Source organism: Panthera tigris, chromosome F3 (genome assembly GCF_018350195.1).
Source record: "Panthera tigris isolate Pti1 chromosome F3, P.tigris_Pti1_mat1.1, whole genome shotgun sequence".
Classification (NCBI taxonomy): domain Eukaryota; kingdom Metazoa; phylum Chordata; class Mammalia; order Carnivora; family Felidae; genus Panthera; species Panthera tigris.
In genome coordinates this window covers 33,136,387-33,159,638 of record NC_056678.1, presented here as the reverse complement: position 1 = coordinate 33,159,638, position 23,252 = coordinate 33,136,387, and the positions used below count along the sequence as shown (strand labels likewise).

Here is a 23,252-nt window from a genome sequence, read left to right as displayed (position 1 = left end):
TTGATGTGTGAAAATTTTTATTTATATGAGTTCATTTGGGGGATAATTATTCATTTTAACAGAAGACATTTCTTTCTAAAGAGATTGGCTAGGGGTGCCTGGGTGGCTCAGTCGGTTGAGCGGTTGAGTGTCTGACTTCAGCTCAGGTCATGAACTCGTGGTTCGTGAGTTCAAGCCCTGCGTCAGGCTCTGTGCACAGAGCCTGGAGCCTCGTTCAAATTCAATGTCACCCTCTCTCTCTGTTCCTCCCCTACTTGTACTCTCTCTCTCTCTCAAAAATAAATAAAGATTAAAACAAAATTTAAAAAAAAATAAAGAGATTGGCTAATTTATTACTTTAAGTACTCATTCCTCCAAATTGGTTCAGCCACTGCAGAAAACAGCATGGAGGTTCCTTAAAAAATTAAAAATAGAACTACCGTGAGATACAGCAGTGCCACAAATGGGTATGTATCCAAAGGAAATGAAAAGAATATATTGAAGAGGTATCTGTGTTTATTACAGCATTATTCACAATAGCTAAGATAAGGAAACAACCTGAGTGTCCATCTGCGGATGGATGGATAAAAATGTGGTGTATGTATATACAATGGAATATTTCTCAGACCTAAAAAGAAGGAAGTCCTGCCAACATGGATGGACCTTGATTGAAGGCATTATGATAAGTGAAATAAGTCAGATACAAAAAGATAAGTAGTGGGGCACCTGGGCGGCTCAGTAGGTTGGGTTTCCGACCTCAGCTGTGGTCATGATCTCATGGTTTGTGGGTTCATTGGGCTCTGTGCTGACAGCTCAGAGCCTGGAGCCTGCTTTGGATTCTGTGTCTCCTTCTCTTTCTGCCCCACCCCCACTCATGCTGTCTCCCTCTCTTTCAAAAATAAGTAAACATTAAAAATAAAAGACATAGGGGAAGGGGAAAAAAAAGTTACAGAGAGGGAAGGAGGCAAACCATAAGAGACTCTTAAAAACTGAGAATAAACTGAGGGTTGATGGGGGGTGGGAGGGAGGGGAAAGTGGGTGATGGGCATTGAAGACGGCACCTGTTGGTATGAGCACTGGGTGTTATGTGGAAACCAATTTGACAATACATTTCATATTAAGAAAAAAAAAGAAATTCCTTTAAATCCAAAAAAATAAAAATAAAAGACAAATAGTGTATAGTACCACTTAAATGTGGAATCTACAAAAGCTGAACTTGTAAAAACAGAGAATGGAATGGTGGTTACCAGGGTCTGGGAGATGTGGGGGAATTGGAAAGATGTTTAAGGGAAAAAACTTGCAACTTGTAGATAAATAAGTCCTGGAGATCTAATGCACAGTATAGTGGTTTTAGACAGCAATTCTGTGTTATAAACTTAAAAATTGCTAACAGACTGGATCTTAATTGTGACTACAACAAACAACTGATAATTATGTAATGTGATAGAGGTGTTAGCTAATGCTATGGTGGTAATCATTGCGATATATAAATGTATCAAATCAGCTTGTGCATCTTGAACTTACACAGTGTTATATGCCAATAATAGCTGAATAAAAATAATCATTCTTCTATGTATTTGATATACAAATAATCATTCTTCTATGTATTTGATATACATATTTGTTATATATGTATCTACACATACATATATATACATATGTATCTACCTCAAAGAATCATTCCCCTTATGCATTATACTCTTAAAATCAGTAAACCACTTTTTGAATTGCCACCATATCTAAGTCAAGCTATGCCTACAATGACTTGCCTTTTGCTTGCAAATTTGACTCACTTTGAAACTTTTCAGATTTATTTTTAGAGATTTTAAAACAAGGCATAAAGTTTATACACAGTTCACTATCTCTGATTGAAAAAGTATTTAAGCCTTTGACTCCCAAACACATACTTTAAAACATACATATTTAGCATATAGAATGCATATTTTTTCCTAAACACTCTTACTGGTCTCAAAAAGGATTGAAAACCAAAGGAATATCGATTTCATGGTCCAGTAATATAGTAAATTTTATTTAGCTTTCTGTGTTTCTTCTTTTGTACTTTTTTTTTTTTAATTTTTTTTTTTTTAACATTTATTTATTTTTGAAACAGAGAGAGACAGAGCATGAACAGGGGAGGGGCAGAGAGAGAGGGAGACACAGAATCTGAAACGGGCTCCAGGCTCTGAGCTGTCAGCACAGAGCCCGATGCGGGGCTCGAACCCATGGACCGTGAGATCATGACCTGAGCTGAAGTCGGACGCTTAACCGACCAAGCCACCCAGGCGCCCCGTCTTCTTTTGTACTTTTAAAAGGGAGGGTTTTTTTTGTTTTTTCCTAAATTTTACTTTATTGCCTGGCATTTATTTGTCCTTAATATTCCTTTCCATTTCAGTAATAATACTGATTGCTCTTGATTTCCACATGTACATCACTGAGATCTCCCTTGTTGGTTAGAATTTTTGGGACAAATATCTGGAAGAGTAGAGCACAGTCTCGCTTTTTCTAGTTATGTGATTTTTGTGCTACTTTGACACATTTGACAATTATCTATCGGCTGTAAATTTAAAATATAGTAATTATTTGACTTAGCTTTTTATTTATGAAGTTCTTTCATTTGATATAGATGAATCGAATACTTTTAAAAGTGGGAGTTAGCTGTCATTGTCATTTTATAGTTTTGAGAAAAGTCTTAGATTCTAATAGTTTATGTTACTGTTAATAGTTTTATGTTACCATTAGCACTTAGGCTGTACAAACTATGCACTTATATTTGAGATTAGATGTGTATATTAAAACCTAACCGATTTGCCTTAAATATGGGGGAAAGTCTGGTTTTTTTTTTTTTTAATGTCTATTTTTGAGAGGGCTGAGGGGCAGAGAGAGAGAGGAGGACGGAGGATCTGAAGTGGGCTCTGTGCTGACAGCAGAGAGCCTGAGATGGGGCTCGAACTCACAAACTGTGAGTTCATGATATGAGTGAAGTCGGATGCTTCATTTAACTGAGCCACCAAGGTGCCCTGAAAGTCTGGTTTTAAATACAGGCTTTAACAAGTACAGTCTTATGAACATGAATTAAGTACATAAGGCAGACTAAGTTGTAGGTGTTATCTTCTGGAGAATAGGCCTTAATGACTATATAAAAGATATTTTTATGTAGCCTGTGAAAACATCAGTGATGGCATCAGTATAGTTATTTTATTGTTGTTACATGATTCTTCCAAATCTCTTGAAAGTAGTTTCTTCTGTAATTTGGTAAACATTCTCCTTCTAGTTTTTGACTAGTGTCTTCTCAATATTAAAGATATGTGGTATACAGTTACAGCTTGTTCTTGCCCTTCAGCAGGTAATCAGTGGTTGCTCATTGGTAATATTCTAATTAGCAAGGACCCAATGTATTTACGCTGAGATTTGCTGAATAATAGGCATTTTATAATCAGAGCTTTAAGGTAGGTGTTTCTTCTTGCTAAGTCTATCTTCCTGATAACTGGTGATTAGTCTATAGTGTTGGTAATAATCACAAACATGGCGTTGTTACAACCAAATTAGAATGTAGATCTAACCTACTTTAGCAATAGAAATACTGTTTTCTGGTTTTTTAACTTGCTTCTCAGATGACCTACTTTTTTTAGTGGATATCATGGATTTTAACTCATGTTACTGCTGTAAGATATTTCTGTTTCTTATAACTTAACTTTTGTAATGAGCTAAGATTAAATTATTTAATATTTCTATTATGCAAAGTTTAAACATAACTCACAGCATAATTATAAGGTCATGCATATATAGAACACTACAAAATTTCATTTAGCTTACATTCATTTAAAGTAGGGGCATTCTGTTTCAGAATGAAGGAGTATCTATTTCTACAGTGACCAATAATATTAATTTTATGATAGAATACTTTTTATATTAATTATACTCAAAGTAAGCTTTTGGTTAAATTTATTTTTATCATCCTATTTTTTAAATTTATCTTTTTACAGACTTATAAGAGTGGGTAGCTGAAGAATGGGGAAAGGTTACATTTCATTTTATACCATATATGTGATAAACTATAGTGTCTTTACAAGGTTGGTCCCTCCATAGTAACTTACCTATATATATTAAACCTCAAATACAAAAGTGGGTCCTACGGTGTTTTTTCTAGATGGTGTGAAGAGGTACTTAGGAAATGGCGATATGATATTTGTTCTTGAGAAGACTGCCATTTAAAAATAACATACTTGAATGAAGTGTCTGCATTCCAAGACTTTATAAGATCTTAATTTATGGGTTCGGGAAAATTCCAAATATGAAGTTATCATATAGCTGAGTTTAAGGAAAATTAGTAAACTTTTTTCCCTGAGGTCATTGGTAGAAGCTAATTTAAAACAGTTCTTTGTAATAGTCACATTCACATTATGTCCTCTTTCTAACTTCTAACAAAAATTTTTTTAACAGGTGGAGAAAGAACCTGTGGAGTACATGAACTTATCTGTATTAGAAAAGGTAAGTCAGTCCTCTGCATGGATATTCAGATACGAAATGGACACTTCACAGTGTATGTTAAATTTTAGTGAGATGTTAGATGATTTGGACTTAGAAAGTATACAGTTTAATAAATATTAACTTTTGGGGCGCCTGGGTGGCTCAGTCGGTTAAGCGTCTGACTTTGGCTCAGGTCATGATCTCACGGTTTGTGGGTTCAAGCCCCACATCAGGCTCTGTGCTGACAGCTCAGAGTCTGGAGCCTGTTTCGGATTCTGTGTCTCCCCTTCTTTCTGCCCCTCCCCTGCTCGTGCTCTGTCTCTCTCTCTCTCTCTCTCTCTGTCTCAAAAATAAAAAATAAAAACATTAAAAAAATTTTAAAAATATTAATTTGTTATTTTTATTAGACTTAAGCATTCATAAAGTACCTGTTGTTTGTTATGTGGTTATTGAGAGTTGTTACTTTATGTTTAGTTTTGTTGGGCTGATAAAGCCTGGTTTCTTAGCATGTTGGTTATTAGACATGGTGCCGAGGCAAAGAATGGAGGGTTTGATTTTTGTTCCCTTTCAGAATCTGGAATCTGAGTGCATGCTGATCTCCCATTGACTTCTGTTCTATTACTGTACCCCATCAGAGAGATGTGAGGAGTTGGTTGAAATTCAAATCGGGATCATGTCCAAAGACCACAACATCCTTTGACACCAACAACTGTCTATGCTTCCTTAGAAGGAGCCACCTGACAACTGGGTGGTTCAACAAGGTGGCCCCAGGAAAGGTAATTCAGTTATTAGGTGGGAGGAAAGGAATCAGGTATTCTGTAGATTTGGAAGAATCAGGAGAACCTTGGGAGTCCCCACACACATGAGTAATCCCAGATCGGTGACGTGCTGTGAGGAAAGGAAAAGGTATACCTGGGGAGGTCAGGGGAGGAAATCCTTATAAATCCCATACTCTTTTCTATTTTGAAGCTTGGGAGACTTTATTTTTCTTACATCTCTCTTAAAAACTGAATTCGCCCTCCCGTGTCTGGCCAACTAGCAGCACTTTTGTCCCTAATATTTCACCCTAAGGAGGTTTGAGGCGGTGTCAGTATTTGTGTTAGGTGAGTCTTACTGGCATGCCAGGAAAATTGAGCATATTTTCAGTAAGTCTTCAACATGTCTGAAAGCCTCAGCTTGTTTAGAGTTGAAAGCAATTTATAATCCTTTGTAGGGGAATTTGTGTGAACATTATTGACGTGGTCATGCTATGGTTTGTGTGTCACTGCCTGTGATTGCTGTCCATTTAAAAACAGTCTCCTTCCTTGGTTAAAGTGTAGTTTATCTATATTACCTTTCTTCTGGTAACACAAAGGAGAAAATCGAAGTCCATTCCCCGAAATCTCAAATTTTTTTATTACGGGGTTCGTGCTATCATCATTGTTGATTTGTACTTCTTACCTAAAATGAGAGAGAGAGAGAGGGGACAAATGTGTACATTGTTTTCTTCCTCTAGGTCAACATTTTGAAATCTTCTTCTATAATATATTAGCCCAGAAATTCTGAAGATGTTGTAAATAATTTTACAGTTATTACCTTGTCCCACCAAAACTTTTTAAAACACAGAATTTATTTGGCGGGACAGCAGAAGACACTGTACAAAGCAGTTGGAATCAAAAGCTGTTAAAGCTGGAGTTAGGAGAAATGAGGATCAAGACAGGAATAGAGACAGCTAGAAGAGAGGAAGATAAATGCTCAGAGGGTCTTTTGTGACTACAGTGGGAACATAAAGCTGCAGTGGAGAGAAGAGTACAGATGGGATAGATGATGGTCTGAACATACCTTTTTGTTACGGTTCTTCTTTTACTCTTTATGGCTGTCTTGATTCTTATCCACATAATGCCTTGCCCAGATTTCTCTCCATTATAATAGTCCAGCTTTTTCACTTCGTCCTGCTTTCCTATGGAATTTTAAGTATGTGATTAAAATTTCAAAAAATTATACAGTAGCCATGTCACGAAAAAAGTGTCTCAATCTCTGTGTATGTCCTCAACATCCAGTACAGCGCCCTATCTCAGTGGATGGATGTTCCATAAATATTTAAATATTTCAAAATTAATGCTCAGAGCTAAACCTTTTGCACTTTAAGCTGGACTTTCATAGAGTAGAGGATATGGAGGTTAAATAAAGTAGAATAATTGTAATTAGTATCAGTGATTCTGGTAAAATGGCATCTCTCATGACATATTCAGCTTCTTTTTACCTGTTTGGCTGTCTGTCTCCTTTCTGGCTTCTTTCTTCTGTCAAACCTTCAAATGCCAGAATGGTTATCAGAGTTTGGTCCTGGGCTTACTTCATTTTTCCATCTTTTCCTTCTGTTTGATTTTATTTAGTTTTCTCTTAAATGCCACACAAATGTATCCATCCAAGCTGTCCTTGAGCTCCCGGTCTTACATCCCCTACTTACTTGGTACTTCTATCTGGATGTCTGTCAGAACAACAACTTGACATGTCGAAAATGCAAGTCTTGATTTTCTCACGTGAGTCCATACCTTCCTCAATCTTCCCCATCTCAGCAAATAAAAAACAGTCTATCCAGTTGCTCAGGTCCTAATTTAGGAATAGCTGCATATTTCACTTTGTCTTTCCCATTTAATATATTAGCCAGCTCTGCCATTTCTGCCTTCAGAATTTTAAACCATCCTCTTTTTTCCATCCTGCTGTTATCATTGTAGCCTGGGTTCCTATCTTTCTTGTCTACACAACTGTAGTAGTTTTCTGACAGGTTTTCCTGCTTCCACTCTTATCTCCTTACAGTACATACCAATGATGTAAGTATAAATCAGGTTTAGGGGCTCCCAGGTGGCTCCGTCAGTTGAGTATCTGACTCTTGATTTTGGCTCAGGTCATGATCTCGTGGTTCATGGGATCAAGCACCACCCCTGTTGGGTTCTGTGCTGACGGCAGGAAGCCTGCTCGGGATTCTCTCTCTCCCTCTCTCTCTGCCCCTCCCATGATCTCATGGTTCATGGGATCAAGCACCACCCCTGTTGGGTTCTGTGCTGACAGCAGGAAGCCTGCTCGGGATTCTCTCTCTCCCTCTCTCTCTGCCCCTCCCCCGCTTGCACGCAGGCTCTCTCTCTCAAAATAAGCAAACTTAGAAAATATATGTATGTATATATGTGTGTGTGTGTGTGTGTATGTATATTATATGTATGTATCAGGTTTACATGTATTAAATCTATATCAGGTTTTTATTAAATCAGGTTTTAAATGTATGTCCACTTTTGTGGATTTCCATTATACCTGGAATAAAATCAAAGTGCCTTACCCTGATCTACAAAGTCTTATGTTGTATTATCAACTCAAAGTCCAAAACATCATCTAAATATCATTAACTCCTCATCTAAAATTGTTTATATCAGGTATGGGTGAAACTCTGGGTATGATCCATCCTGGCTTAAAATTCCTGCCCATCTGCAGACCTGTGAAACTAGCAAACAAGTTGCCTGCTCTCCAAATACAGCGATGGAAGAGACATAGGATAGCAGTTATAGACGTTGCCACCCCAAAAGTGAGAAAATGGAAGGAGGAAAGGAGTCACTGGTACTAAGCAATTTTGAAATGCAAGTGGGAAAAACCTGTAAGTTTCGTGGCCTGGAAATAAAACTCAGCCTGAGGTCTGAGGCTGTCTACCTTTTAGGTTTAAGACTGTACCCTTGGAGTCATCCTTCCTTTTTCTCGGAAGGTAGCATATGTCTGCACTGGTTTTCTGCCTGTAGGATTTGGGGAGGCCATTAGTCTTTCATTTCGTCTTCTTGACCCTTTCAGTTCAAGCTGGCAGTGATTATATATACTCTCAAAAACCTCATGAGTCTTCTCATTATGTCATGGGGATTCGTTCCTTTAGACAACATGCCTCTCCACAGCTCTTTCCTGGATAATTCCATCTCCGTACTTGGCTTTCACTGAGATGGCAGGGGAGATCCATGAGTCATATGTCTAATCTCTCTGGAGAGCCCTCTGTGTCACTGAATTTGTTCATTTTGAGGCACTGGCAAAAGGTTGTTTAGCTACACCCTTGGCTTTGTCTCCAGAGCATGCTTTCTTGACATTGAGTACTTAATTTTAGCATAATTTACAATCTGGATAGGCTGAGGATTTTCCAAATCATGAAGGCCTGGCACCTTTTTGCTTATAAGTTCTCTCAATTTATCCGTTTTCTCCCAAGGTTTACTATAAGCGGCAGGCCCCCTTTCAGCACTTTTCTTTGAAATCTCCTTAGCTAAATATCCAAGTTCATTGCTTACAAGTTGTAATTTCCATATAATTATAGGACACGATTTAGCCAAGCTCTCTGCCACAAGGATCTCGTTTCTCCCATTTCCAGTAACATGCTCTTCCTTTCCTTCTGACCTCTCACCAGCAGCACCTTTAACATTTGTTTCTACAGTGGTCACTTTATGGCTGATTAGGTGTTCTAGACCTAAGACAGTATAGGCTTTTTTTCCTACTACAGTCCTTATTTTTTTCTGTCTTCACTAGCAGAATCATCATTAGAATCCATATTTCTATTAAAAGGCAATAAATATTTCTCAAGACAATTTAGGCCTTTGTTGTCATGCTGCTCATAATTCTTCAGACTTCTCCCCATTACCTAATTCCAAAGCCACTAGCACACATTACACGTTTGTTACAGCAGCACCCCATTTCCAGGTACTAAAATCTGTATTCGTTTCCTATAGCGCTGTAACAAATTACCACAACTTTGGGGGCTTAAAACAACGCAAGCTTATTCTTTTACCGTTTGGGAGACCAGAAGTCCAAAGTCAGTTTCACTGGGCTGAGGTCAAGCTTTTCTTCAGGAGGCTTGAAGGGAGAGTCTGTTTCCTTTTCTTTTCTGTCCAGGGCTGCCTACATTCCGTGGTACACATGCTTGCTGACTCTTTCTCTCTCTCTCTCTCTCAAAAGTATATAAACATTAAAAAAAAAAAATTAAATGCATTTTTAAGCCTAGATAAAAGTTAGGGAACCATCAGTATTAAAAATACAGAAGGTCATCAGGGACATGCAACATCAAAACCATGTTGAGATACCATTCCGCTCCCCCGTAGGATGGCTAAAATAAAAAAGACAATAACAAGTGTTGATGAAGATGTAGAGAAATCGGAACTTCATACGTGGCCAGTGGTATTGTGAATTGCTGCAGCCACTTTGGAAAACAGTTAGGCATTTCCTCAGAAAGTCAAACATAGTGTTACCAGATGACCCAGAAATTTTATTCCTAGGTGTGTAATCAAGAGATTTGAAAACTTATGTTCATACAGAAGCCTGTATTGTAATAGTCATAGCATCATTATTCATAATAACCCAAGTGGAAAAAGCCTAAATACCCGTGAAGTGATGAATGAATAAACCAAATGTGGTATATCCATATCATGGAGTATTACTGAACAATAGACAGGAGTAAGGTATTGGTACATGCTACAATGTGGATAGACCTTGAAAACATGCTAAGTGAAAGAAGGCAGACATAAAAGACCACCTATTATATGATTCTATTTATATGAAATGTCCAGAATAAACAAATCCATAGAGACAGAAAGCAGATTAGTGGTTTCCAGTGGCTGAGGGAAAGAGGGAATGGAGAGTGACTGCCGAGGGGTGCAGAGTTTCTTTTTGGGGTGAGGAAAATGCTCTGAAATGAGACAGTGGTAATGGTTGCACAGCTCTGCAAATATGCTGAAAACCACTGAAGCTTGTACACTTTAAAAGGTTGGCATTTACGGTGAATTATATATCAAAGCCGTTAAACAAAAACAGGAACTGAAAACTAGAGCTGTAGATTCACAGTCATAGACTTCTCATATGGTGGCCAATACTTAACAGGTAAGGTAGATACTGTGTGACTTTTAAATCTACCTAGAAGGAGGTACTTGGTGTCACTTCTGCTGTACTGTGTTGGCATATAAGCAGTTACAAGCCTGCCTGGGTTCAAGGGGAGGAGAGTCTTCATGGGGATAGTGCCAAAGAGTTTGTAGCCGTTAAAATAAAGTCACTACCATATATGCTTACGTTAGAAAAAAAGAGAATGAAAATTTATGAGGAGACGTTGAGTGCAAGAAGTTAGAGCTATCTCATAAGCTCAGAGAAGTAGAAAGAAGGAATGACTACAAAGATAGCGATACAGTAAAGATCAACAGAACCAAAATGCCAGTACTTTGGAAGGTGTGAGATAGGTCTCTAGCATGGTTAATTAAAGACAAAATACAGAAGCCACACGTACCTAATGTTAGGCTTATAAAAGGGGTATAATTGCACTTACAAGTGAGCTTTAAAAAATCTTAAAAGTATTCATGACTTTTTGATGATAAACTTGAAGTTGTAGATGAAATGGACAATTTCAGAGAACAGTATAATTTAAACTAATAGAAAAGTTAAATTAATCATAGTGGTTTTTTTTAGGCAATTGCCATTCAGTCTTCAAAGAAAAAAGGACCCAACCTTATAAAAACTTCCAGAGCCTGAAAGAAATGGAACATCCCCCCAATTTACTTAATGAGACTAAAATATAACCTTGATACTAAACCAGAGTTAGTACAGTACGAGAGGGAAATACATACCAATCTTAGTTAGAAATCTAAATGTAAGTGTTAGCAAAACAAATACTGCAATGGTTGAGGAAAACATACGAACATATGACAAGTTGGACCATCCCAAGAATGTTGCATGTGAATCTGTTCATAAGGTTTACCATGTTAGTCATGTGAGCATCTCAATAGAAGCAGGAAAAGCATTTGATAAAATATATTATCATTTGTAATAAAAGCTTTTACACTAAGAATATAAAAAAAACTTCTTTAACCTAATAAATGACATGTCAAAAATAGGTAATAAACCAAATACTTAATGATGAAATATTAAAAGCATGAGTGTTGCTACTCAGCCTCATACTGGAGATCTTAGCTGGTACAGTAAGCCAGGACAAAGAAATAGAAAGTATAAGTTTAAAAAGGAAGGGATAATGCTAATATTATTCATAGGTGATATTGATTACGTAGAAAATCCAGGAGACTCCAGGAGACTCTATAAACAAATTACTAGACTAAGAGAGTTCCATAAATTTGATTAATACAAGATCACTATATAAAAATAAGGCACACTTTTATATATAATAGGCAACAAACAATTAGAAAATGCAATAAAAGAAGATTCTTAGAGTATTGTGATATCTGTAATATACCCAGGAACAAATTGAACAAAATATGTGTATGACTCTTACGGAGAAAATAAAAAAGCTTTATATCTACAGACATAAAAGAAAATATGTAAATGAAGAGATAAATAATTTTTATGGGTAGAAATACAGTATGTTTAAATTGGCCGTACTCTCCAAATTAACCTATAAGTTTAATGCAATTCTAACCTAAAGCCCAACAAGAATTTTCAGGGAATGTACACATTAGTTCTGAAATGTATATGGCAGAGCACATAGCCAAGAATAAACTAAGATAGCTTTGAAGTAAAGGAACATAGTAGGGAGGTGGGTATATATTAATTAAAATACTCATTTGGTTGCTTTATCAGAGATCAAGTGACTGAACAAGAAAGGTTTTTTCTCTTTTAATGTAAAAGGCTAAGCTGATAGGATAGAGGTGGGTGATTCTACTTGTTGAGCTGCTTCTGTCTTCCTGTGATGGGCCCTAAGGTGTTGTGTTCCTTGGCATGTTTGAAGTTCCATGTCCACCTTCAGTCACCAGAACGGAAGGGGAGAAAGTAGCTCTTTTATTTATTTGTTTATTTTTTTGAAAGCAGCTCTCTTTAAGGATGTGATCCAGAGTTGCAAACAAATGACTTCTACTCACATGTCATTGCCCAGATCTTAGTCACATGGCCATACATAGCTACAAGGGAAGCTGAGACTAGTTCTGCCAAGTGGCCATTCAAGCTAAATCTGGGAAGTTGATTCCATATCTAGATAGAGGAGAGATAGAGAATAGACGGTAGCTGGCAGCCATCTCTGCTTCGGTGACTTGCCCTAGTGTTATCCAGAGCTTCTTGTAAAGTTATAGTAATTAAAATTATATGGAATTGGCCCAGATAAGGCATATACTCTAATGAGACATGACAGAACAGAAGCAGATACTTATACACGGGAAACTTAGTTTACATGAAAGATGATATCACAGGTCAGAGTAAAGATGGATTACTTATTAAATGATGCTGGGGAAATTGGTTATCCATATGGAAAAAAATAAAAGTAGGTCTGTGTTTCATGCCATAAACTGAAATACTATTTGGATTAACTTAAAAACTTCTAAAACAGTATTTGAAATCATGATATGATTTCAGGGTGGGAAACAAATTCTCAAGTCACAGAAAGTACAGTCTCTAAAGGAAAAGGTTGATGAATTTTACCATTTTTAAATTTTAAAAGTTGTGTATAATAAGAGCTACTATAAGCAGGGTAAATGAGACAAGTCACAAAAGGGAGGTGCTGTTTACACTGCATATATGTGGGCAATGAAAATTAGGGTTCATAAGACGTAATGATCCCTGATGTATTCTTAAAGTTTCCTAATGTGTATGTGCAAGGCTGGGTAAAGGTGCTAGAGGAGAACATACAGAAAGGGCTGCCCTCGTGGAGCTTACCTTCTAGAGGAGGGAGACTGATAATAAGTAGAGAATAAGTAAAGCATATTTTAGGAAGTGAGAAGTGATAATGGAGAAAAATAAGTCATGGAAAAGGAAATTGGGCTTGCAGCTTAACCTCTTCAGCCATTTAGGGTGGTCAGGGAAGACCTTTTTGAGACCATGGAAACTGAATAGGGATTGGAATGAAAGGAGTAAGCCATGCCATTATCTAAGGGAAGAACATTCCAGGCAGAAGGAACAAGTGTGAAGACCCTGAGGTAGGAATGCTCTTGACTTGCCTGAAGAACAGAAAGAAGGTCAGTAACAAGAGTGACAGGGAAAGGAATAGATAGAGCCAGACAAGTAATGGAGGACTAGATTGTGTAGGCTCTTGCAGGTCATGAACGTATTTGGTATTTTGTGAGTGAAATGAAAGCCATTGAAAGGTATTGATGTATCTCGAATTATATTTCCCATTTGTTAATTAATAAACATTTCAGACACACCAAAAAGATACAGGGTAGTGAACCCACATGGACTCCCCACCTAAATTCAAAAATTATATTTCTTTTCTTTAAAAATTTTTTTTAAATGTTTATTTTTGAGAGAGAGACAGAGACAGAGCATGAGTGGGAGGGGCACAGAGAGAGGGAGACACAAAATCTGAAGCAGGCTCCAGGTTCTGAGCTGTCAACCCAGAGCCTGACATGGGGCTCGAACTCACAAAGCACAAGATTGTGATCTGAGCCAAAGTCAGACGCTTAACCAACTGAGCCACCCAGGTGCCCCCCAAAATTATATTTATTTTCTGTGTTTGCTTCAGCTGTGCATACTTTTTAAGAGCCTAATGTAGTAGATTTTTAAACGTTCCAGTTCTGGATTTGTTTAGTTGTTTATATATGATAAGAAAAATATATGACATATGTATGATAACGTGTAAGAAATATATATAAGATCAACAAATAAGAATTATATATATTCTTCTCCTTTTTACAAAAGGTGAAATACTATATATGTAGTTTTGTGTCTTGTTTTTCTTTTTATTTAAACTGTGTACCTTAGGGGCGCCTGGGTGGCTCAGGCAGTTAAGCGTCTGACTTCAGCTCAGGTCATGATCTCACGGTCCGTGAGTTCGAGCCCCGTGTTGGGCTCTGGGCTGATGGCTCAGAGCCTGGAGCCTGCTTCCGATTCTGTGTCTCCCTCTCTCTCTGCCTCTCCCCCGTTCATGCTCTGTCTCTCTGTCTCAAAAATAAATAAATGTTAAAAAAAAAAACAAACTGTGTACCTTAGAGTCAAATTCAAATCAGAAAGAACATAGATCTCTCAGTCTTTTTTCTGGCTTCATTGTACTTCATTATGTGAACACAACCATAATTTGTTCAACTAATTGCCTAGCAATAGAAATTGCTTTGTTGTAAAATTTTTGCTATTAAAATAGTGTCACAGTGAATTTTGTGGTCTACTTTTAGGTAGATTCTGAAAAGTGGGGTTTCAAAGAGTAATTCTTACATAATTGTATCACAAATTGCAAAAATCCTGTCCTTATGCATTTTACTTGTTGACTTTGAGATACCTCTTTACTGAAGATATCAGAAGACAGGTGGATATCTAAATTTAGAATTCAGGGAAAAGTTCAGTATAGGAGATAAATTAGGGGGTATATAGTATTTAAGTCATGAAGCTATTTGAGATCACCCAGGAAGTGAGCTTAGGTAGAAAGAAAAGATGACCGACCAAGTATAGCATTAACATGACTTACACTTGAAAATTAGAAGGTATTTATGTTGTAGTTGTTGAGCGTTGAACGTGATTAATTTTTTTATCTTAAGGAGTTTATTATATTTGGAACTAATTTAAAAAGACAGTAGTTGTCTTGCATTCTGCTAGGGCTAACTGATTTTTCAGTGACTTTCTCAACTAAATGCATCTTGTAAGTAAAATAAATGTTCTCAGTTGATTTTAATATAGTGGTTCTTTTAGAGTAGGTAATGTAATAAGCTATAGTCTGTATACTGTGAGAATAGAAATAGTATAGTTGAATTACACCTTGAAGTGTTCTATTACACAAGACACTTGTGTTAGTTTGTGTTAGATCCACTTTTAAAATCTAGACTCATGCAAAATTATGATGTATGTAACATTTGTCTTAATTATCTCTTTCTTTAAAAGTGAAAGTTCTGATTTTTAAAGCAAAGTAATACTTCTTACATAGTTACTAAGAGCATTCCCCTAGTCCTTCTGTCCTTCGCACTAATCCTACTCTGCAGAGGCAAAGGCTTTCAACCCTTTTGGCTTTTTTTCCTGCTTATCTTCATATTGTAAATAAAATTTCTCTGTGATTTCTTGATTTTGAAAATATTTAGACATCTGTTGTTTTTCTGCTATGGTAGGTTAAGAGTTAGTGCTGGTAGATCAGCAGAGTGATCAGGTATGTGGTTCTGGAGTCAAGACTCCTGGGTTCTAATACTGCCTTTCTACCACTTTAATAACTTTGTGACCTTGGGCAGGTTGCTGAGCCCTTATGTATTTTAACCATTTTTTATCTATAAAATGGGATAACAGTATTGTCTTCTTCATAGGTTCTTGTGTACATTTATCGAGTTAAACCAATCAAAGTTAATAATAAGATTTAATAATTTTAATCATTATGAAAGTGATAAAATATTTTTTAAACGAGCTTTTTATTTTTTTAAAGTTTATTTTTTTGAGAGAGAGCAAGTGTAGGAGGGTCAGAGAGAAAGAGAGAGGGAGAGAGAGAATCTCAAGCAGGCTCTTCACTGTCAGCACAGAGCCCAAGATGGGGGGCTCAAGTCTCATGAACCGTGAGATCATGACCTGAGCTGAGACCAAGAGTCAGACACTTAATCAACTGAGCCACCCAGGTGCCTCTAAAATATTATTTCATCCTGCGCATTCATTTGTCCATATCCCATTTCTCTAGTATAGTTATATTTCAGTTTCGTTTAAGTCAGTTTTCAGAATTTACATTTTTATGATCAGTATTATTTGTAGTAAAGCCTTATTATACAGCAATTATATTTTCTTTTCTTTTTTGTACAACTTTCACCTCTCCTCTTAAAATACTCTCTGTCTTGACTGTCCACTTTCAGGCACCCACTTCAGTTCCTCATTAACCAGAGTTCAGAATCCATGGCGATTTTTCTGTCATTCAGATTTTATTTCTGTTCCCACTCTTCTCCCCACCCCCCATATTGACATATACCTCTTCTATATCATACATCATTAAAGTTTTTCTGCCTCCCTAGGAAATAATGAGCCAGCATATTTTATTACTTATAATACTGTTAGCTGCTCTACCAAGCAAATCCCAAACAAATAGTGACTTGAACAGGATGAAGGTTTATTTTTCTCTTGTGTGGAGTCTAAATCAGGTATATCACGTTGCCACGTGGTGCTCCTTTGAGCAATGATTCAGGGGTCCAGGCTCCTCCATCTTGTGGCTGTGGCATCTTCAGTATGTGGCTTCAGAAGCTGCTGGGTTCCTCTGCGTCAGCAGAGGGTGGAGGAGAGGGACTGGGAAATGAGAATTCCTACGTAAGAGGTTATTACAGGCCAAGCCTGGAAGCAACACCCATTCCCTAAGATTTGCATCCCACCAGTAGTTCAGTCACATGGCTGCATCTGACCTCATAACAGGCATGGAGGTGTCAATCCAGCGAGTCCAAGAAGTACCAAAGTACATTCTACGTTCTCGCGTTTATCAAACAACCCACCTTAATATATGCCCACCTTTTCCTAGTCTTATGTGTTCTGTTTATGTTAATGGTAATCATCTGGCTAAATTCTCTCTAGATGTAGTTGTTTAACTGCAAGATGTGATTTCAGTGAAAGGATTTCAGGCTAGGTAGAAGAGGTTGATATAGGAAGATATAGTAGAGTTTTTGTTGTATTTTGTTTGAGCATGGAAGGGATCATGAATGTTCTGATTTTGTGATTCTCTTGTCTTGCTGTCCTCTTATTTTCTTCTCCCCTTCTCCACCCAGTTGCCAAAGGCCTTTTCTTTTCTCTCTTTGCAGTTTTTTCTTTCCAGAAACTGTAAGTTACAAAGGCTGCTCATTACCCTTTTCAATTATGCTTGCCCCTTTAACTTATAAGCACTTTGAAGTTCTTTGCCTGTGCTATAATCTACTCAATTACTTATTTATTTTTTAATGTTTTTCAGATTTAGGATGAACCTCTCTTTCTGACAGTAGTTTTATTTTATTGTTATTTTTAAAAATGTTTATGTATTTTAGAGACAGGGAGGGCAGGAGGGAGACAGAATCCCAAGCAGGCTTCCTGCTATCAGCACAGGGCCTGACATGGAACTTGAACTCACGAACCGTGAGATCATAACCGAAGCCAAAATCAAGAGTCAGATGCTTAGCTCCAGGTACCCCAGTTTCTTTTCTTTTTTTCTTTTTAATTTTTTTATGTTTATTTTTGAGAGAGCAACAGAGACAGAGCACGAATTGGGGGAGGGGCAGAGAGAGACGGAGACACAGAATCTGAAGCAGGCTCCAGGCTCTGAACTGTCAGTACAGAGCTGACCCAGGGCTCGAACCCACAAACTGTGAGATCATGACCTGAGCCGAAGTCGGACACCCAACTGACTGAGCCACCCAGGCGCCCCTCATTCTTTTCTTTCTTCCTTTCTCTCTCTCTCTTTGAGACTTTTTGAGGCAAATAATATATTATTTTTAAAAGTTTAAAGTCTTGTATTAAATTTTAAAGTCCTATTTAATTTTTAAAAATTTTTTAAATTTTGTTTTATTTTTGAGAGAGACAGAGCACGAGTGGGGGAGGGGCAGAGAGAGAGGGAGACACAGAATCCGAAGCAGGCTCCAGGCTCTGAGCAGTCAGCACAGAGGCCAATGCAGGGCTTGAACTCACTAACCATGAGATCATGACCTGAGCCGAAGTCAGACGTTTTTAACTGAGTGAGCCACCCAGGCGCCCCTGTTTGATTAATTTTTTATATGGTTGAGATAAGAACCCAATTTCACTTTTTATTTGTGGATAACCAGTAGTTCCAATACAATTTACTAAATATTTGTGGCCCCTGGGTGGCTCAGTCAGTTAAGTGTCTGATTTCAGCTTAGGTCATGGGACTCACACTCACCTGAAGCGGGGCACCAACTCAAGAACGATGAGATCATGACCTGAGCCAAAGTCTGATGCTTAACCGACTGAACCATGTTCAATATCTCTGCGAATCCAGTAAAATCAGTAGTCTTCTATTGTAAGATCAACACTCAAATGTAAAATACTGAAAAATTATATAAAAATCATGTATCTGTAATACTCCTCTACTTTATTCTTTGGGACCACACACTATGTTATAAATAGTGTGCTTTTAGTACATATAATTTAGTTTGAATTTTTTTTTTTTTAAAACATCTACAGTTCTAATAGTTCTCCACATTTATACTACTTTTGGGTGAACTGAGGAGACCCTGAGCCCTTTGGCTGTAACCCAGCCCAGCCCACAGATGGCACTGAAAGTTCTTGGCCTGAGAAAGAATTCAGGGACAGACACAGCACAACAAAGGAGCAGTACTAGTGGGGAAGTTTATTAATGTGAAAAATTACACTCTCAGGATGTGAGAATGGGTGAGCTCAAGAGAGAGAATGAGCTTGAACTGTGCACCCTGGGGTTTGAGTTTTTAGCTTTAATTTAATTTAATTTAATTTTGTTTTATTTTATTTTATTTTATTATTTTTTTTAATATGAAATTTCTTGTCAAATTGGTTTCCATTCAACACCCAGTGCTCATCCCAACAGGTGCCCTCCTCAATACCCATCACCCACTCTTCCCTCCCTCCCACCCCCATCAACCCTTAGTTTATTCTCAGTTTTTAAGAGTCTCTTATGGTTTGGCTCCCTCCCTCTCTAACTTTTTTTTCCCTCCTCCTCCCCCATGGTCTTCTGTTAAGTTTCTCAGGATCCACATATGAGTTTTTAGCTTTTATTGATAGTTTTTAATTAGGGGGTAGAATATTCATTAACTGAGGTGCAGTTTTCTTGGAAGCAGGGTTTCCTTGCTTTTCTTGTTTGGTCAGGAGTTTCCTGTCATGACACCCGCCATCTTGGGCCCATTTGGTTTGATCTGGTTTCTTGTGGAGTGCTGCCAGGACAGGCCTCTGACTTTCTAGACAGCTGGCCATGACTTCCTCTTTGCTAGCCTCCAGGTATCCTATTAGAACCTTACTAACTGCCTACTCTAACAATACTATTTTCGGTTTTTTTGGTTCTTAGGGTAGATCTCTTTCCCTTTGACATATAGCGCAGTGACATCTAGAAAGTGATAATAAGAGACACTCTTGAAATGAGGGGACCGACAGATTTTTGTAGCTGCTCTGTGAGAGTACATGTTAAGCTTCTTTTTTTTTTCCTGGCTCAAGAATTTTCAATTAGGTTGTGAATTTATAGAGCCTTGATGGTAACAAAGAATAGGGCGTTTGCTACTATAATTACAATGACACTTTCATTTACAATTTAATAGAAGGTGGAAATCATGGTACTATATTTTCTTTGATTCATTCTCAGCTTCCTTGAACTTCTTAATGAGAGGTTTATGTGCACCCCAGAGGGAAAAGAGCCTACTGCATTGACTCACACTTGTTATTTTTAGTTTTATATTCCAAATTCAGGCTGCTGCATGTTAATATCACCATTAAGTAAGTAAAGCAGACCCTCAGTGTTTGAAGGGGGGGCCCTGGATTTCAGGAAATAAAGGGAAAGAATATATGGTAAGGGACACAGGAATACAAGAATCTGGAGTAATCATCATAAAAATGGAGAGCAAAATTCTGGTGACGACTATGCGAGAGCAAGTCCTGTACCTCACCATGTCCTACCTTTCTCTGAAGTACTTCTGTCTAAAAGTACCATTTTCTCTCTTTTCCCTTATTTCTCTTGCTAAAGTCTGTATTAGTTGGAGTCTTAAAGTATAAAACTGAAGTGTTTCAAAGAATGGCATCTATGGACCAGCTCCAGGGAGTTAAACCGTATTTCAGTTTTTCCCAGCCCACAAGCATGATTCAGCTGTGTTACATACTCTTTAATAACTGACCCTGAGAAAGGAATAGAAGTTCACTTATTTGGTGCCAGGACAGAAGGACTGGAATGTTTTTAACTGCCCAGCCCTTGGTGCAGGGTGAAAAGTCTCTGCACACTTTTGCCCAGGGTAGATGTCTCACTGATCTGAAATGGGGATGTCCAGAACGTATTACCCATCCTTTCTTTAATCCTTGAGAGAAAAGGATTGGGGATGGATTCCTGATATCATCTTGACTAAATTAATGTCTTATATGGTGGACGTGGAATATATACTAATAAATGTTGGTTTAAGTACTTACTTTACTTCATGAACTTCATGCATAAAAATGTTTATTGGTGGTTCTTTTGATCAATAAATTACAATTTCTGGTTATTTATGCTGGCCGTGACCATTTTCAAGAGGAGGGAAAATATCTGCAGAGGACAGTTTCCATACATCCGTGAAAATATGCTTCATCTTTTCCGCCTTTCAATCCCAAAAGATAGATAAGCACAGAGAAACCTTTTAAGAAATATATCCACAAAGTTAGGGTAATGTATCTAGTGATATGGCTTCGATTTGGAGATGATTTCCCCCAAGAATCAGTTTTCAGCTCAGCGAATCTCTAATTAGTGTAAAATGTGAGTGGGCATCGTTAAACATTTAAGTCTTTGGTCCACTTGGAATTTATTTCAGTCTGAGGTGTGAAGGACAGACCCATCTTTTACATTTATCTGTAACTGATTAAACAGTTATACAAATACCAGTTGCTGAATAATTTATCCTCTCCTTGCTAATTTGAAGTACTACTGTTATCATATACTATATTATTGGGCTTACATGGATCACTTTCTGTATTTAGATTTTTTCTTTTGCTGGGGTGCCTGGGTGGCTCAATCGGTTGGTCGTCCGACTTTGGCTCAGGTCATGATCTCGCGGTCCATGAGTTTGAGCCCCGCGTCGGGCTCTGTGCTGTGCTTGAACTGGCATGAGATCATGACCTGAGCCGAAGTTGGATGCCCAACTGACTGAGCCACCCAGGCGCCCCCCCAGAGCTCAAGGTTTTTATATGGGACTGGTCACACAGGTACCTTCTTGTAGCAAAATTCCAGACTCCCAGAAGGAAAGCAGAGATTCAGCATAAAACAGAGTGTCTATACAAACAGTCTTGGCACAGGGATCCATTCTTATCAGTTCATTATTGACTGGGAGTACTCCAAGAGCCCAGTTCCCAAATGCCAACCAAAGGCTGGCCTTGAAAACAGGTCTTGCTAAGGATAGCAGCCTTAAACCTGCTATGTTGACTCCTTCCTGTACAGAAAGTCAATGCCAAAGAAGGGCATATTTTGAAGAAAGCCATGTTGAGTTAATTTCTGTATATGATGTAACATGCAGATCAAAGTCACCTTTTGCATATGGATGTCCAGTTTCAGCATTGTTGCCTTTCTCCACTGAAAATGCCTTTTTCCTTTGGTAGAAAATCAATAGCTCATATATTTATGGGGATTTCTGTATACTCTATCTTGCTCTATTGATCTATTTGTCTGCCTTGTTGTTGATGCATAACTGTCTTGATTATTTTAGCTTATTATTAGTCTTTAAAAATTTTGGTGTAATGTATATATAGCATAGCAGTTTCAGTTTTACAACTTAATGGTTTGGTATATGTGTATATTGTGAAATGATCACTCTAAATATCTATTATCATACATAGTTACAATTTTTTTTTCTTGTGATGAGAACTTTTAAGATTTGCTCTCTTAGCAAAAGGGGTACCCTCTTACACTGTTGGGAGGAATGTAAACTGGTGCAGCTACTCTGGAGTGGAGGTTCCTCAAAAAGTTAAAATTAGAACTGCTTTATGATCCAGCAACTATTAGGTATTTACCCAAAGGATACAAAAATACAGATTCAGAGGGGTTACATGCACCCCGGTGTTTATAGCAGCATTATCAACAATAGCCAAACTATGGATGCAGCCCAAGTGTCCATAGAGAGATGAATGAATAAAGAGGTGGAACATGGCTGTATACAATGGAATATTACTCAGCCATAAAAGAAAAATGGAATTTTGTCATTTGCAATGACGTGGGTGGAGCTAGAGAGGATTATGCTAAGTGAAATGAGTCAGTCAGAGAAAGACAAATACCATATGATTTCACTCATGTGGACTTTAGGAAACAAACAGATGAACATATGGGAAGGGAAAGAGAGAGAGAGAGAGAGAGAGAGAGAGAGAGAGAGAGAGAGAGAGAGAGAAACCATAGGATAAGAGTCTCTTAACAATAGAGAACAAACTGAGCATTGATGGAGGAAGGTGGGTGGGGGATGGGATAGATGGGTGATGAGAGGGAACTTGTTATGTTGAGCACTGGGTATTGTATGTAAGTGATGAATCACTAAATTCTCCTCTTGAAATTAATACTATACTATATGCTAACTAACTGGAATTTAGATAAAAATTTGGAGGAAAAAAGTTTACTATTTTAGCAACTTTCAAATATACAGTACAGTGTTATTAACTATAGTCACCATGCTGTGCATTACATTCCCAGGACTTATTTTTTTTTTTTAATGTTTATTTATTTTTGAGACAGAGAGAGACAGAGCATGAACGGGGGAGGGTCAGACAGAGAGAGGGAGACACAGAATCCAAAGCAGGCTCCAGGCTCTGAGCTGTCAGCACAGAGCCCAACGCGGGGCTCGAACTCACGGACCGTGAGATCATGACCTGAGCCAAAGTGGGACGCTTAACCGACTGAGCCACCCAGGCGCCCCTCCCAGCACTTATTTGAAAACCAGAACCTTTTTATGCCAGGACCTACTGTTATGATTACTATAGCTTTGTAATATGATTTGAAATCAGGAAGTGCAGTGCTTCCAGCTTTGTTCTTTCTCAAGATTGCTTTGGCTATTTCGGCTCTTTTGTGGTTCCACACAAATTTTAGGATTAGTTGTTCTATCTCTGTGAAAAATGCTATTGGAATTTTGATAGGGATTACATTGAATCTGTAGACTGCTTTGGGCAGTGTAGACATTTTAACAATATAATTCTTCTAATCCATCAACATGGAATAAATTTCCATTTAGTTGTGTCTATTATTGGTCAGGTGAGTCCTCCAGTTTTGTTCCGTTTAAAATTCTTTTGGT

At 37.8% G+C, this 23,252-nt stretch overlaps 1 protein-coding gene across 2 annotated transcripts in view; it reads left to right on the top strand.

The window, feature by feature from the left end:
* SYT14 (synaptotagmin 14) overlaps positions 1-23,252 on the top strand; it is a 219,762-nt gene that overhangs the window by 9,772 nt on the left and 186,738 nt on the right. The window contains exons 1-2 of one of the 2 annotated variants that reach the window (XM_042976654.1): positions 4,419-4,467; positions 5,018-5,222. Coding sequence is in view for 1 of the 2 variants with exons in the window: in XM_042976653.1 (XP_042832587.1) it covers positions 4,420-4,467 (48 nt within the window). In the remaining variant the exon portion in view is untranslated. Of the gene's footprint in view, positions 1-4,418; positions 4,468-5,017; positions 5,223-23,252 lie in introns of those variants that run through there. The other variant, XM_042976653.1, reaches the window with a different exon arrangement.